Genomic DNA, 17,348 nt, shown 5'->3' with positions numbered 1-17,348 from the left:
TGAACCACCCAGGACACCAAGCACATGGTAAGTCCTCATTTAAAAATTATAGAACGGAAATGGAATGAGTAGAGTTGAAGTCCACAGAGAGTTTTTTGACCATCACTTTACCAGGAGCCTCTCCACCCACACTGAGTTGGGGGCTAAACGGATATTCCTTAGGCACAGTAGCAGTAAACTGTTACACAGGCTCTGCCATTGGACACAAGAGACTGCAATTCTCATTTCCTTTCCATTGCTAACTAGTCACACAGGCTTCGGCAAATTATTTACTTCCCCTCACTTTGGTTATCTCCTGTTTACAGTGGAGTTAATAAGGCCTTACTTGTCTAGAAACACAAAGCTCATCCCAATAATTTTGTAAGTTTTTTTCCAGCTCCAAACTATGGCAGATCTTTGACTGAATCAAACCTCTCTTCATCCCAGATAGACAACACCGTTTGGGAAAAACATAAAACTTCCTATCAAGGTGCTGTGAAAAAGATATGTGATAATGGACTGACAATAATCATCTGCTTTAAGTGNCACAGGCTCTGCCATTGGACACAAGAGACTGCAATTCTCATTTCCTTTCCATTGCTAACTAGTCACACAGGCTTCGGCAAATTATTTACTTCCCCTCACTTTGGTTATCTCCTGTTTACAGTGGAGTTAATAAGGCCTTACTTGTCTAGAAACACAAAGCTCATCCCAATAATTTTGTAAGTTTTTTTCTAGCTCCAAACTATGGCAGATCTTTGACTGAATCAAACCTTTCTTCATCCCAGATAGACAACACCGTTTGGGAAAAACATAACACTTCCTATCAAGGTGCTGTGAAAAAGATATGTGATAATGGACTGACAATAATCATCTGATTTAAGTGAATTAAGTACATTGCATTGCTACACCTTAATTCTTATTACTGTTAATACTCCTATATGCTGATGAAGAACCTTCCATGCTCTGTTTCTTACCTTTTGACTTCCTGTCATGGTACGACCTGCCTCGATAATGAGGGGTGTCCAAATACAGATTTTCAAGATCTTCTTGCCACGATTCAGGACTGAAGTGCTTGAGCAGATCTTCCACAGTATCGAACTGTGCAATTGTTCTGTCCAGAGCATCGGCGGTGAGAGTGGGGTCCGTTACTGATGGAGAGTTATAGGATACCCCCTAAGAGTGACATACAGCTCAGTGTACTCAGAAAAGCCCATTGCTATGAAATACAATAGTCATACAACTATATGAAGAAACATAAACACAATTGTGATTACAAGATAACATGTGCATAAATATCATGCTACAATGCTATTTCTTTTTTTAAAAAGATTTTATTTACTTATCTTTAGAAAGGAAGGGAACGAGAGAGGGAGAGAAATATCAATGTATGGTTGCCTCTCATGGGTCCCCTGCCGGGAGCTGGCCTGCAACCCAGGCATGTGCCCTGACTGGGAATTGAACCACGATCATGTGGTTCGCAGGCCAGTGCTCAATCCACTGAGCTACACCAGCCAGGGCTATAGTGCTATTTCTAAATAAGAACAATTAGTTGGTAAATGATAGTCATTCACTTTTTTCAAATCCAAACCAGCAGATCATAACTTTCACTTCATCTGTATTATAATCATGAAAAAGACATAGGCAAGATGGAAATATTAAAATTAAGTCATCCAATTTCTTGGTTCAATGTCGATATCTATATCAACAACTGATGATGAGTAATTAAATTCTGAACTCACTGCTTGCAAGATTTGTATAATCTGTTCCATTCGACCATGGTTAGCCTCTTTCCAGGTCACCTAGTATTACAAGTTGTGTGAGCAGGGTTTGAATCTAGTCTGGAGACACCTTGACAACATTTGGCATTTAACACACTTATTTACTGTCAGTGAAGATAATTATTCACATAACTGGCTCGGCTGACTTCAGAGTGGAAGATTCACATGGGAAGCATATGTATATTTCGAAATGCTGCAGCTTGCCAGTGAACCTAGATGCCATTAAAACATTGTCAGGAATTTTTTTTTAATGGGGAATGCAACATCATTGAAGGTCTGGAAGGGATTATGCATTTTACCATGGAATATAGCCCCACATAAGTTTCCAAGCACTTACTTCACTAACCCTTGTACAATCTGGAGATAAATGAGCCATGATTCAAACATCTCTGTAAAAATTCATGATCCATTCACAAGGAAATAGAGAGCATGCATTCTCAAATGATTTCTAAATATCTTTAAAGAAACTGCCAAACAAATAAAATCCCCCAAAGGCAAACATCTCTCATCACTACAGGAAAAGGGAAATTAATGAAAACTTGTGTTCCTGCAACTTAACTGCAATATTCTATTGAGAAATAATATGCACCATAGAGTCACAGAGAGCAAAACCCATATTTATATTCTCACTCTAAGGTAATGTTTTCTCTTTTTAACCAATCAAGGTCCAAAGGTCTGTAAGTAATTTGATGACCACTGGTGCTGAGAGAATAGTCCTTCTTTAACAAAATGTGTAAAAGCATTAACCTAACACTGCTGTCATTGAGAAGCATTTTTAAAATATGTCCTGTAGGGGAAAGTGAGTGGGGGGAAATGGGGTTTGGGGAGCAGGGCATGAGACATGAGACAGAATAGCATGCTAGGCCCTGGTTGCAAAAGCTGCCCCTGGCATCTGCCTGGAATTGCCGGTCTCAGGCTGCTAACTGTCCAAGCCTCCTGCCTAGCCTCCCAGCTCCACAGTCTTCCCTGCCTTATTTTCATCTTCACCTGCTTGACCATGATTGCTTACCCTTAGCTGGGTTCTGAGCATGCACTCTGGACTGTCAAACCCCTACCCCCACCAACACTCTTAATATCAATACCAGAGGCCTTACTGCTCTTTGGCTCATATTACGTTCTTTTAGTCCAACAGCTAAATCAGGTGAATTAAATCCTCACAGAACCCGTAGCTGAGGAAATCCTGCCATCTGAGGGAATTAAAAATAATCCCACAGAGAGAGATTTTTTTTTGGAAAAAGAAACATCACTTTTGGAAAAGAAAAATCAACTCCACTGACTCAGCCACACTGACCCACACCTTAGAACCATGGGCAAGCTTTCTTTGTGCTCTTGACCTTTCAATGAACAACTGCATTTATTATCTTGTGTTTTATGGCTACGTAAGTGCTACCCATAGAATTGGTGGAAACAATTCTGTTTTTTCTGTACAAAGTAGATAAGTAGACAGAATATTGAGAAGTTACTAAATTTGGCGAAAAAAAATAGGGGCATGAGCCATTTTACAGCTTCAGCATTGAGTTACATTCTACTTCCAAGTCAAATAGAACACACGCCTGGTTTGCACTTAAGTTATCTTACTGTAAACACTGGAATTTTTCACATCTGAAAAGATCCTCAAAAATGCTACGATTAACAGCTTCCCCTGGAATAGTCAAAAAGCTATTTCAAAATTCCCCACTTGAGCTTGGGCCATGGACCAATTGATACATGTGATGTGTCTGCACAGTTCTTTAGTTGAAATGTTTTGCTTTGAAACTGGTAAATACTTAAGCTATTGTCTACATTGTGTTCCCATAACGAGTACTGGCATTTCTTGAAAACTTTCTGAAAGAGGAGTGAAGGGCATCTGACATGGCCCACTGTGATCAAATGAAAGAGAAGAGCACATCATGTTCAAGATCTGGCTTTTGGTCAAGCCACAGGTTTTGATGCAGTTCATGTCGTTCTGGGGTGACCTGAGGTACTTCATCAGTTTTTTCACTGGCAACAGAAAAATAAATTACTTACTGAGATAGAGCTTGTGACTGACTCCCAGTTGGTCTCTGAGGCTGCTTCAGGTTGGAAGTCTTCCTGGAAGGCAAAAAGTGTCCATGTGAGTCAATCATACCTCCATTCAAATCATTACATGCACCTCAGCCATTTAAATCTCCTTCCATCTTAGCAACAACAGGAACAAGGGCCGTGTTCCTGCTGAACAGGTCACCCTTTGTCCTACCTTTCCTCAAGGACTTTTCCCATTCAAGACATGGACAGCTGACTCCACATTTACTCACACGCACTGGTGAAATGGAAATTGTGCAGACGAGTTCAGGTTTTAACTCAGCCATCTATTGGCTGTGTGAACTCAGGTAATCTCCCTTACCTCTCCTCCAATCCTTTTCTTCCTCATCTGTAAAAGGCTGGTATTTGGTGCTTAAATTACAAGCTGGTTTTGACAATTGACTCCATTAATCATCATTATAACTAACACTGAATAAAGTACTTAAAGAATAATACTAATTATTATTAGTATTAATATTTATTTGGTTTGAACTAGGTTCTGCATCTTGTTCAGTCCTGCCTGCTGAGCTGGTCTACAATATCAGTGATCTTTTCAAACAAAAATTAACTGACAAAGGGCTATTCCTGACTCTCCCAAGAAATGTCAGAAAGAATGGAAAGAGAAGAAAATAACTATGGGAGTGACAAAGTACCACCCACTAGAGGAGAGAAGGAAAAGGGCAGACCTGAGAAAGTTAGTTATCTCAGAGATGCCATAAAGGGTATGTGATACTAATGTACCTTAGAGAAAGAAACTTCTCTTAAAAGACAAATCTCTTTTGACTTCGTGTGACTTTCATGTTGATTGTTCTAGCACCAGTAAGTAGGTGAAGGGATTAGCCAAAGAACATACACATATATTTATAACTCACAGACACAGACAACAGTATGGTGATGGCCGGGGTAGGGGGGGGGGCACGGGCTGGGTGGAGATGGTCAAAGGGAGGAAAAATAGAGACATCTGTAATAATGTAAACAATAAAAATAAAGTTAAAAACACAATGGGAAGGCAAACTGATTTTACCATTTTTATATGTCATACATGGTTTCTTGATCCTGCTAACATAAATTACTTTAGGTAATGTCCTCCAGCCAAACCAGGGAGTAAGAGGTATTTTAAGATATCGCTGAGAAAAATCCAGCCACTCAAATACGTCAACTTATTTACCCAAGTATACTTACTGAATGAGAGCTAAGTACCAAGATTAAATTTCATTCACATTTTGAGAAGCTGAAGTATATTTGTTAATTGCTTATGATGATACTGGTTTATATATAAGTACCTGTGATGAAGAAAATTTTAGTTGTTTGCCAAGAGAGAACTGAGTCAAATATGGGGTTGAAGGAATGAACATCTATTGTAAATTTGCTAGATATTGTTCGTCTACTCTCAACTTGGGAAGATGGAAAAGAAAAGGAGAATGTGGTCTCTGTACTTTGCAAGATAGATTGCATATGGAAAGGAGAATGCATTCCCACAGTAGATGGATGTGTGCAAATGAAGGTCAGAATTTTTGTAAGTCCTCTTAAGTAGGTGAGCAGGTGAACCTGGGTAAGAGAGACAATAGCTGCTCTATGTCTTGAAGAGACTGTTGGTAGGAGGGCATGTGCTGGATAAGACAGACATGAACAATCCTCAGATCATAGAATTTTTGTTTTTACTCATTGATTCAATATTTGTTAATCACTTGTTGTGTGATATGTTCTAAGCTGAGGATAAAATCACAAGGAAATAAGAAACTATCCCTATGCTTAAGGAGTTAAAAATGTAAACATGTAAATAAAAAGGTGCAATAAACTCCTGAGGGTGCTCTTATGCCAGACGAATGAGAATGCCATGACAGATAGGAAATTCTACTTGGGGAGGAAGTAGACTTGGAAAAATTTCTCATCCAAAGGTGACTCATAAGCTGAGCTTTTAGACTCCGATAAGTAGATAAATAAGCAGAGGTTACTTGTAAGGAAAGTGAGGGACAAGCCTCAGCCAAAAAGACAGTGATATCTAGGCAACATCTGGGAAAATATACAGAAGATAAAGCTAGTTACTGGGAAAAATTAATGAGTCATGTTGGACACTGTGTGTTTGAGGTGCCTATGCCAACCCAGATAGAAATGCTTTGGAGGCTGTTTGCTACATGAGAATGGACCTCACGATAGACTTGCAGCTGAGATATAGACTTACTAATCATCATCACAGAAACGTCAATTAAAGCAAGTAATGGATTATGATGACCGTGTATAAAAATCAGAGATGAACAATCTTCAAATCTTGAAACTGAAAAGAATTTTTAGAACCCTCTAGTCCAGTCTCTTTATTTTAATGTGTAGAAAACCAACTGTCAGAGAGAGAAGTGCTGTGCTCTATCATGCAGCCGCCTCTGATGAAGGTAGGGCCATCAGAGCTCATTTTTCAGTACAAACTGTGTGGTCATCTTTCACATCATTATAGCTTGGATGAAACAGTGTCTCAAAGAGGGTTAGCAGAAAATCAGGAAAGACATAAAGCAGAGTACTGGTGGAAGGTTCTATGATAACATCTTTCAAAGTATTCTTAGTTGTTTAGATTTTATGTTTATACTTACTAAATCCTGTGACTTGAGTTTATTTCATTTTCTGGCATGATACATGATAAAATATTATTAAGCATTTTAAATATAAAAGGCCTTTCATGCACATGCATCTAGATAAATGTTACACAAAGAAATTTTAGCTTCTTGAGCCCTGGCTGGTGTAGCTCAGTGGATTGAGCGTGGGCCTGCGACTCAGACAATCGCGGTTCAATTCTCAGTCGGGGCACATGCCTGGGTTGCAGGCCGCTTCCCAGCAGGGGATGCAGTTCCTGGCAGGGGGCGCACGAGAGGCAACCATACATTGATATTTCTCTCCCTCTCTCCTTCCCTTCACCTCTAAAGATAAATAAAGTCTTTAAAAAAAAAAAAGAAATTTTAGCTTCTTTACTATCTCAACTATCAGATTCCAGTCAGAAACTTTAATAAGAGTAAATAATAAAGAATTTTGTTAAGATCCAGATAAAATATCAATTTATCTTCTTTTAGCAACAGGAACATTAGACATTTAAAAGAAATAACACTTTTTATGTTATTTCTTAATTTGTCATTATTTATAATGAAATTTAAAATGAAATTAAAATGAGAAAAATATCCCTTTTAAGAATAAAACACAGAACCTCCAAATTTTAGCCCTGAAAAGAAACCTTGTCATGGGAAGGAACACATCCTTAATACGATCATTTCTCATTTCTTCCACGACAACCTCCCAAGCCCAAGATACTAGAAATTCTCCCAGTTGCTGGTTAACCTACTCCGTGCTTCTATTCTTGCCTTAGAGCCTCCATTCTCCATGACAGGCAGATTATCTTCCTCTCCTTGCTCTATTGAGAAATAACTGACATAAAACATTGTATAAATTTAAGGTGTGCACCATGATGATTTTTTAATCCTCACCCAAAGGTATGTGTATCGATTTGGAAAGGGAGGGGAAGAGGAAGAAAAAATGGAATGAGGGAGAGAGAGAGACAGAGACAGAGAAACATTGATCAGTTGCCTCCTGTACACACCCCGGAGATGGAACCTCCCACTTAGGTATGGGCCCTGACAGGGAATCGAACCTACGGACTTTGGTGTATGGGATGACACTGCAACCAACTGCGCCACCCAGCCAGGACTACGCTGTGATTAATTTATATACGTATATAAGTATTATGTATAATGATATATAACCCTACAATAATACATATGATTAAGTACCACAATAGGCCTCACATAACTACAATTGTGCATGTGTATGTTTGGTGAGAACATTTAAAATCTACTCTCTTAGCAGCTTTCAAGTGTGTAATACAGCCTCATTCACTACATACGTCATGCTGCACATTCGGTTCCCAGAATATATCAATCTTATAACGGGAAGTTTGTACCCTTAACCAACACCTCCCCATTTCCTCCTCTCCCCAGCTCCTGGCAACCATGAGCTTGGCTATTTTATTTTATTTTGAGTTTTTAGTTTGTTAGATTCCACATCTAAGTGAGTCATACAGTTTTTGTCTTTCTGTGTCTGGTTTATTTCACTTAGCACAATTCCCTCAAGGCCCACCCAGGTGGTTCAAATGGCAGGATTTCCTTCTCTCACACAGCTGAATGATATCCCACTGTGTATATTAGATGTGATGCATGTCACATTTTCTTTACACATTGATACAAACATGGGGGTGCACATTTCTCTTAGAACTAGTAATTTTCTTTCTTCTGGATATACACCCAGTAGTGGGATCACTGATTACAGAGTAGTTCTATTTCTAATTCTTTGAGGAACTGCTATGCTCAGGGTTATCAGTACATTCAGGGGTGACGTTCAGGCACTGGCCCTCAGTACAGGCAAAGCAGCAGTTTATAGCTGGAGCCCTTTCTGGTAAGTCAGTGTCTGTCACACTGTTTGTTACATACACATATTTGTAATGTCCACCCGGGTTCATCGCTTGCTCTTTCAAGCTCCACATGAATGAAAGACAAACTTTTTTTTTTCTTTTGTGGGTGCTCTCAGCAGAACAATGCCCTTAGCATTACTTAAGAGTTGCTAAAAGAGAATGGACAGTGAATAATCATTTAAAATGTATCAAAACAGTGCAGCTTAAAAAGGTACACTTCTGTTCTTCATTACAGAAGAACATTTTTCTGAGGGGAGAGAACTATTTCCAAGAGATAACTTGTTCCAAGAAATTGGTACAAATTCAGCCCTTGATTTCCTGACCTCCTGCTCATGAACTGTAATTGTAGTATGTTCCATCCTAAGAGGGAGGAACCAATATACTTCCATGCAGGAAAGCTCTGCACTTTGGTGCCATGGGTACCTTACTGACACTGTCTAGGGGTCTAATGCTGCCCCTTCAGAGGTGAGCAAACTGAAGCTCAGATGCCTCATGGAATTCCCAGAATCCCCAAACTAATTATTACTTGAGTCAAGACTACAACCCAATAAAGTATTGAGCATCTCTTAGTCACATGCCCTTTCCAACCCACCAAATAATGATCTATATCATTCTATTACTATAGGCACCTTACACTGCATTACATTAATAAGAATTAATTTACATCATTAAAAATAATAACATTCTCTGTGTATGTTCTCACATTAAAATAGTTTGTAATTATATTTTGGCAGTGAAACTCATTATTTGGAGTTTTGAAGTGAAAGTTACTCCCTCATTCTCTGCATTTTACTATTTGGAGTAGTTATGAAAACATAGATAGAGTTCTGAGAACTTCACTTTTTAGATAGCTGCATATGCATAGTTTGGTTTATATGAGAAAGGAATTATAGATTAGGGATTGGGGAGGTATGTAAAAATAAAATCTTAAAAGTACTTGAAAATACAGATAAATAGTTATGTATTCAAAGTATGGAAGAGATTTCTAAGCAAGAATGCAAAAGTCAAAAACATAAAAAGTGATATGCCTCATACACACAAAATACACAAATCCAAAAATACCAAAACAATATTGAAAGCATAATGACAAACTAGCAAACATACTTGTCATAGATATAACAGTTAGCATTCTTAAAATAAACCAAACTCATAAATCAAAAGTTTGTTAATGACTATGTCTCATGCTGTACAATTTTGCTAGAAAAATGTAGAGATGACTGACTGAAACAGAACTAAAAACATAGTCACACAAATATTGACATTGTTGTTAAGGGGTGATAGATGATTTTTATTTTCTTATTTTTTCTACAGTGCAAATTAATAAAGGAGACCTCAACCTAGGAGGGCCTGTAGGGGTAGCTCTCAACGCCCTACTCTTCATCCCTGGCTGTCCCAAATGGGGAGAGAAGCACTGTACATCTCCAAAAGAAGATGTTTTCTACTCTATAGTACTATCCCAGCAGGAGGAACGAAGATTTTCTCCTGCCATGACAACAGCACAGCCAATGAAAGACTATCACAGCCCACCTAATAAAAAGCCACCGGAATTCAAACGCCCAGTTACCTCCAATGGACTCTGTTTATAACAGCTCCTCCCAACTTTCGCTTTCTGCTATAAAAGCTCTCTGGACTTGCCTGTGGTTTTTGCCATAGCTTGCATATCCTGAATTGTAATTTTCTGCTATTCCTGAATAAACCCATTTTTTTTTGCTGGTAAAATAACTTTTATTTTTAATTCAACACCATATGTATGTTCTAAAATCATAATAAGCATCTAGTTTTCACTATAAACATCTAGTATTAATAGGAAGCAGTAAACTCCTGAAACAACAATGGAAAAGAAAAAAAATGGATTGAAGTGTGTGTGAACATTTGCCCCTCAAGTCTTGTATGTTATATCACAACATTGAGTGGTGTTACTCATGTATTCTCTGGTAGAAAATAAAAGTCTTTTTGTAGACGTACTTTTCACCAATTAGTAAAGATGTGATGAAAAGGGTCCCAGAAGGGTAGCATGTGGCTACACCTAAAATACAGATAATGCCACACAACTTTCCACGTCTTCAGACACTGCTGTCACAACATGTGGCCAGCCATCAGCTGAGGCGTGACAGGTATTTGTCTGAGTTTGTTTGTGGACAGTTTACAGACAGACTGGAAGCAAATATAGCAAGGGATAAGATAACATTACAGATAATGAATATTTTGAATAATAATATTGGTTATTAAAGATCAAATAGAACGTAATTTTCATTTTTAGAAAGAATATCTCCAGCTGCTTCTTGCCATCAGTGGCCTTGAGCCCATCCCCGAGCTCAGGAGGCATATTATAAGTTAACAGGCGAGCTATCCACTCATTCCCCGACCGAGGGGAGCTTGCATACATTTGATCATTGAGGGCCTACAGTAGTTATCCAAAACATTGCCTCTCTTGTCCTTTGAGAGTGGAGCAGGGGACACCTGTCTTTTGAGTCTTTGGAAACAGCTGCTGTCAAGCCAATATTCCAAACATTAGGGATGATTAGCTGTGCCACCTGTCCCTGGATCTCGTGGAGAATGGCTGTTCATTTGTATTTTAGGTGATTATGCTGTATGTGAGTAGATGAGCCATAAACTGTTCATGGCTCATAGAAGTGTATTCTACCATCTCTTAAAACATATGCAGTTCTTGAAGTTTTTAAAAAGCTTTCAACCAAAACAATCTAACTTACTGAGGTGACTTATTTGGGGAAGATGTTTTAAAAGATGTTTGTCAGAGTTTGTTTCCTGACTTTGAAAAAAGATGTCTTCTGTTTACTGGTTTACATTCATTTCTGAGAGAAAGCAATTAAGAAATTCTCTAATTATATCTGTGCTTCTTGACTGAGTTAGGCTTAGAGGTGTCCCTTTTGAAATGCATAAAAACATAAAGGGATTCATCAAACTCATAGAACAACAACAAAAAATATGCTATCAACATGTATTCCTTCAGTGAATTCTTCATGTGTTAATGAAACTGTTGTGTTTATGACTCACTGAGGGAAACTAGAATACTCAGAGGCTTGTGCCCAGGGTCCATTCTATGGGGAAGATCCTACAGAGTAAAGAAGTCTGATACTTCAGTACATGAATTTCTGGAATGCAGTCCGAGGAATGTATATAAAATAATAACGCGCTGATATCCTAATATCTATAGGAACAGAATAAAACAAAAATTAAAAAGCCCGAGGATCAATCAAATTCTGTGATCCAAACAAACCTTTGCAAGTATATTCCATTACATGCTCATCATAAAACCAGGTCTTTTTCAAGTAACATGGGATAGACTTTGGCTGGAGATCAGCTTTTATTGGCAATAATATTAATACAAGGATAGCAAGAATCAGTAATTAACAAGAAGAATCAAAGAGCATGTTTCAAAGTTAGAGAATTTGCCTGCAAAATTTAATAATATATATTCTTAGAGCTATAAGAAGCCCTGAATGTTAAGTCATTTATTATACAAAATATAATTTTAATAAAAAGTATCTCAATAACAAACAGTCTCATGGATAAGACGTACCTGCACATTTCCCCTGATTGGAGTTAATTTTACGATCTTTGCATTTATTGTTATGGACAAGTTAAATTTTTAAGTGAGAATTTCTAGGATTCATTAACTAATAGTGCATGTAATCTTGATGCTAATTTCAAAGTCTTTTTCAAAAGTTCATTTTATTTCTTATGTTATGAGATAAGGAACTTTTTAAACTTTTGAGTCTCAGATTTCTTCAAATAGATAGAACTTTGTTTGGGAAGTCATTCCCAATAGGATAAGACAAGATTAGAGCTAGTAGCAGTCCAATGGGTAAAAAAGAAATTCCCTCCTGTGAGCAGAGAAGAGGTAATTAGCTAGGAGGATATCATGTGAGCCATACTTCAGAGCTAGAGAGGAATCAAGATGTGTTTGCAGATAGAGAAAGGGGGTTCATTCAGACTGGAGAAGGATGAGCAACCTGCAAGTACTGCCTGTGTACTGAGACTTGAGGAAAACATGATGACCCTGGAGAGGAGAGATGGGTGGTCAAGATGGTTGATCAAAGCCTGTGTCTACAGGAGCCTCAGCAAGGAGCTGTACAGAAGCCTGCACATTGCAAAATACAACTTTCACAGCTTTCATGGTGCTGGATACAGACCAAATGATAAGTGAATGTTCAGTTTACATCTGCAAAAATATTGCCAGAAGTCTCTTTTACAACGTATTGTTAAAAAGCTAGGTGCAGATTTAAATTCTGTGAAGAGCTTGTGTAAACACAATAAGGTTTAGTATTAAGAAAATGCCATGATTATTTTGCAGTGATAACTGTCTTTTATGGAGCATAGATACAATGTGCCATGCACCATGTGAAACCCTTTCCATAGATTGCCTCATTCATCATTTCTGCAGCTTTAAGAGATGAGGAAACAGGGACACGGGATGCTTAAGTAATTTGCCCACCGAAGCAACCCTGGTTATAAAGAGGCCTCACACGTATCTGAACTTGAGGCTGACTCTCTGTGTTCTTTTTTCTCTGCTCAACTATTCCTCCTTTTATTTATAAAGAATACTTTTATAAGATAAGTGAACATGCTTGATTTGTGCTAAGCACAGGTTTTTATACGTTCCTTCAATGCATTTCAAAAGAACATTTGGTTTGATTCACCAGTAGCCTGAAAATTATTAAAGATTGTATTTTTGATACCGCTAAACTAATCTTAAAACTATTTATATTTCCAAGCTAAAATGGATGGCTGAGGAAATTATTTTACTATTTTAGGAAAATTGCAACTTTAAAATAGAAGTAAGAAATACTGAATTAAATTATTCATATTTTTATTTCCTTGCATTTAGATCAATGCTTGGTACATAATGACATTCTTTCTGGTTTTTATTTTAATTCTGTTTATGCTGTTGAGAATGGAAATACTGTTTCTTACTCAAATTCAACAAACCATTTCATTTTCATTGGATGACTCTGTGCTGAAATTCACACTCCTAAAAATGTCTAAATTTCACTGTACCTGAATGGCATTATATAAAGGGACTATCCTAATCTTGGTCCAAAGCTAGTCATATTATTAAAACAAATATTAGAGAAAACAAAAGTTATAGACACTGAAGATTAAGGCCCCTGACCAAAATCACTAAGCTAAAATAATTTCCTCTATGAACTGAAATGATTCCATTGCTAATTAAAACCCCTAAGATCTAATATTAGGGAGAAAATACCATTTGAAGTCCAATACACAACACAAAGCCATAGTCAACACAGCTTGTCATATTACCAAGAAAAAAGGCACTCATAAAACAGTATTCAGCAAGTGATAGTTTTATAAATTAAAAGAAAGCATGGGAGAATCAGGGGCATGTCAGTTATAAAGCATTCAAAAAGCTGTTCTTTTCTTTTCAAAAATATAAGTATTGCCTAAAGATGTGACCTTGTGTTGTTGGAGACACATTTTCCCTGCACACACTCATTCTTATCCTTCCACTTGACCGGTATGCATTCATCAGAGCTGCCGCACATCATATTTGCCATTTGGCACTACATGCTACACCAAAGGTAAAATATATAATAGCCACATTACTGTTGTAGAACTATGTAAATAAAGTAGGAATTAATTCAGAGGACAACTTTATTCTTGATCTGACTGTAAGGTGATTTCCAGACACATCTATGTGGTTAAACCACAGAGTTGTGTAATATAAATTTTGAAACAGAAGTGTAGTACTCATACCCCTGCAAATCACTACTAACAGAAGGTGAGATTATCACACTCTTGACCTTGCAGTTCCTCTTTCCACTTCCCACTCAGCTAGCGACTAATCAAAGTAGTTTTCGGGTTTCAAATCTCAAAAGCAGGCTTGCTGTCTGGGTCCAGCAGCTAGGCCTATTAGAGCTAACTGCCTAGCACATAGGTCACGGGTTTCATTATGATCAGAGTTGGTAAAGTTTTGCATAGAGAAAAACTCAGTACTGTGGCCAGACTTTGATTAAAGTCAGTGAAGAAGACCTCTTGGGAAGAGATGTACAACTCAATCCATATAACTTCATTATCATTCCTGAGTAAACAACTCAGTCTTCTCCTACTGGTTGGAAAAATTATTTCTAAATAAAAACACTGCTGTTTAAATGAGAGATTGTGCAATCTGAATCCCATTGTTCCTGTCTGGGCCTTTACAATTCTTTTTACTTTTGTCATCATCAGTTAACAGCAGCAATTTTTATTTTTGCCTGTTACTACATTAGCAATATTCATCAGCAGTTTCAATGAGTGGAAACACTAGGCTTTGCACAGCAAATTTTAAATACTAGATTGGCTCTCTTTTGCTTCCTGCTATACTTTTTTAGATTTTCACAAGCTGTGTACTTAGTGGATGCAAATTCATTGCTATATTCATCTAAGCCAAATGTAATTAGAAAGGACATGAATGCTGCCAAAAATTAAATAATAAATGAAAAGGGCAATGCATTCCAACATCAAAGAGAAAATACTCTACGGACTGTGTATTACTTTCCCCTACTGGATTGAGAAAAGTCAGAGCTATGTTGTTGCTGAGGCCCAAAGATTAGCTAAGATATTTCCTGCATATAGATTGTTGTAGACATGCTTCATGTCTTATACTTACACCTTGTATCCATTTCTTTATTCTCAGCAAGACAGTTTTAGAGATGGAAGGGGATGACAGATCACTATGTTCAGAGTTCTATTCATTATTTGACTATGATTTTTAAATAACAAAATTACGTAATTCACTGTGCTAGGCACTGGCTAATGACTAGATGTATAAGTTGTACAACTGCCCTCCCTTGCAAAAATTATCACCAGATTTATCACCAGATTCTAATTTCCCACTCTTGGCATTCCTTTTCATTTCAGCAACATTTATTTTCTTAGCAGGTTACAATTATGTGGAATTATCTTACTTGTTTGTGTTTGTACTTATTTCAGAGTTTGTGCCTCTTCATTAGAATGTCAGCCCTTGGAGAGTTTTATGTTTTCTGACTTTTTCACTGCTTCATTCCCAGCACCTACAATAAGATCTGCTAACTAACATGCCTTCAATAAGTACTAGCTAAATGCAAAAATAAATGTCACTGGATCACTGTGAGGAGCAAATGAGATGATTCACGGAAAGCTCTAGTTTTGGCTAATACGTAGTTGTGTGTTGATAAAAATCTGTGGAATGAATAAATTCATAATAGAAAACTTACAGAAATAAATGTTCTATTAGGGCTATAATCAAAGTTCTGTTTATCTACAGAGAAAGGAATGATTTAAGTCCATCTAGGATATCTGGGGAAAGGTCTAAAAAGTAGTGTCCTTGGAGTTGACTTTCGAATGATAATTAGAACTTTCGGGGTGGGGGTAAACAGGTGGAGAGAAGAGCAGGCACAAAGGCGGATAGTAGCATGATCTCGGACCTAGGCATAGGCCACGTGCCCAAAGCACTAGGCAGAAAATTAGGCTGAAGTGGAAGAAGCAGGACAAATTAGAGGGCTTTCAATGCCAGGCTTGGCATTTTTTTTTTAAAAAGTAGGGCATTTAATCATCATTCAACAGGTACTTAAGGACTTCCTATTATTGCTGATTACATTCTTAATGGAACTGAAGATACAGAAATGAAAAGAACATCAAAGTCACTGCTGTCAGTGAGCTTTTATCCTGGCCATTCTTTGCCTACATACAAGAAAAGCAAGCCCCCAGAAGGACAAGTGTCAGCATCACTGGCAGATCTGGTACCTGCAGCCTAGGTCTCTAGATGAACTGTACTGCACTGCACTAACTTGTAGAGAGGTGGTTTTTAGTACAGCTACATTATCACTCATCCCAGTTTACATGCCTCCCTTTCCGTATATATCAAAGAAAAAAGAAAACTGTTTTGTCATCTTGACTTTAGTGAACTTAAGCAACATAATGGAGTTCCTAAAAAACAAATAGTAAACAACAAATAGCTGTTCTGAGAGTTGAGAATGTGGGGAAAACATGAAGACAAGAAATTCAGTGCTGTTGTTTTGGTAAAACTTTTCAGAATGCCCATAATCTTCTAAGGCAACTTTAGAATTAAAAGTGATTTCTTATTTTGGTAATCAAACCCCTAAAATGATAATAGCATTCTTCACTCAAATACAATTTAGTTTTATCTTATCTCTCAGCAGGGTACAAAATTACCTTTCTTCTACAAAGAAGAGCTAGAATGTTTGCCTGATGAGAGGATTCAATAGATAAAAATCCCTTAAGTACTTTATGATGACCCCTAAGGTGGGTCAGCGGGGACTGATTGGGTGGGATTACTAAAAGCTATCTCTAAACCCAGCAGGGATCAAAAAGATGCTAGAATACAAATGGGTCTGGATGGCCAGCATCAGAGAATCTCTAAGCACAAACAAATAAAAGCAACTCCATGCCCTGATGGAGACCGGAGGAGTTAAGAACACTCCTTTGCTACTCACCTTGCTGAATCAAGGACTGCAGTGATGTTGGCTGATAGAAAGGTTTGAAAATCAGTGCCTTAAAGCATTTAAAAAATGTGGCTTTGGTGACAGAGCATTCAGTATCTACTTCAACGCTGAACCATCGAACACTGTGCAGCCCTGGGCAAGATAAACTCTCTATGGTGGAGATTCCTGATTTGTGAAATGGAAAACAACTCCCTCCCGAGCCCCCACCCCTGGTTCCTGGAGGATTAAATTAGACAACTCATGTGAAACTAACTGGCCCAAGAAGACATTCACTGTGTTCTTTCCAAACTAGTAACCTCATCCCAATTATTCTCCTTCTACTGGAAAGATGGCTATATTAAACCTTCACAAAGGTGAGAATGACCTGTTACAGTTTTGAAGTCAGACTCTCTGGATTCAATCCCACTCTACCACTGACCAGCTAGAGTCCCTGTACCCATTATTTAATTTCTCTGTGCCTCAGTATTCTTATTGGAAAATGGAGATAATAGTTATTCATATCTCAAAGTGATGTTTGGGGAATTAAACAGATTACTACATATGAGGTCTGTACAGTAAAAGTACAACCATTGTTAATACAAGAAGAATAGTTTGTGGTACGTGGATGTAACCTGACAGCCAAGGAGAGTGGACTGGACTGCA

The 17,348-nt window shown here is 37.8% G+C and overlaps 1 protein-coding gene across 2 annotated transcripts in view; it reads right to left on the bottom strand.

The window, feature by feature from the left end:
* Positions 1-17,348, bottom strand: part of PDGFD (platelet derived growth factor D) — a 250,591-nt gene that overhangs the window by 29,489 nt on the left and 203,754 nt on the right. For both annotated transcript variants that reach the window (XM_037065336.1, XM_037065335.1), the window contains exons 4-5: positions 3,768-3,830; positions 957-1,155 (exon numbers count right to left, since the gene is read on the bottom strand). In XM_037065336.1, coding sequence (XP_036921231.1) covers positions 957-1,155; positions 3,768-3,830 — 262 coding nt within the window. The remainder of the gene's footprint in view (positions 1-956; positions 1,156-3,767; positions 3,831-17,348) is intronic.

Source organism: Sturnira hondurensis, unplaced genomic scaffold (genome assembly GCF_014824575.4).
Source record: "Sturnira hondurensis isolate 20B ecotype Veracruz unplaced genomic scaffold, ASM1482457v3 Scaffold0015659, whole genome shotgun sequence".
Classification (NCBI taxonomy): Eukaryota; Metazoa; Chordata; class Mammalia; order Chiroptera; family Phyllostomidae; genus Sturnira; species Sturnira hondurensis.
This window is presented reverse-complemented; position numbering and strand designations above follow the sequence as displayed.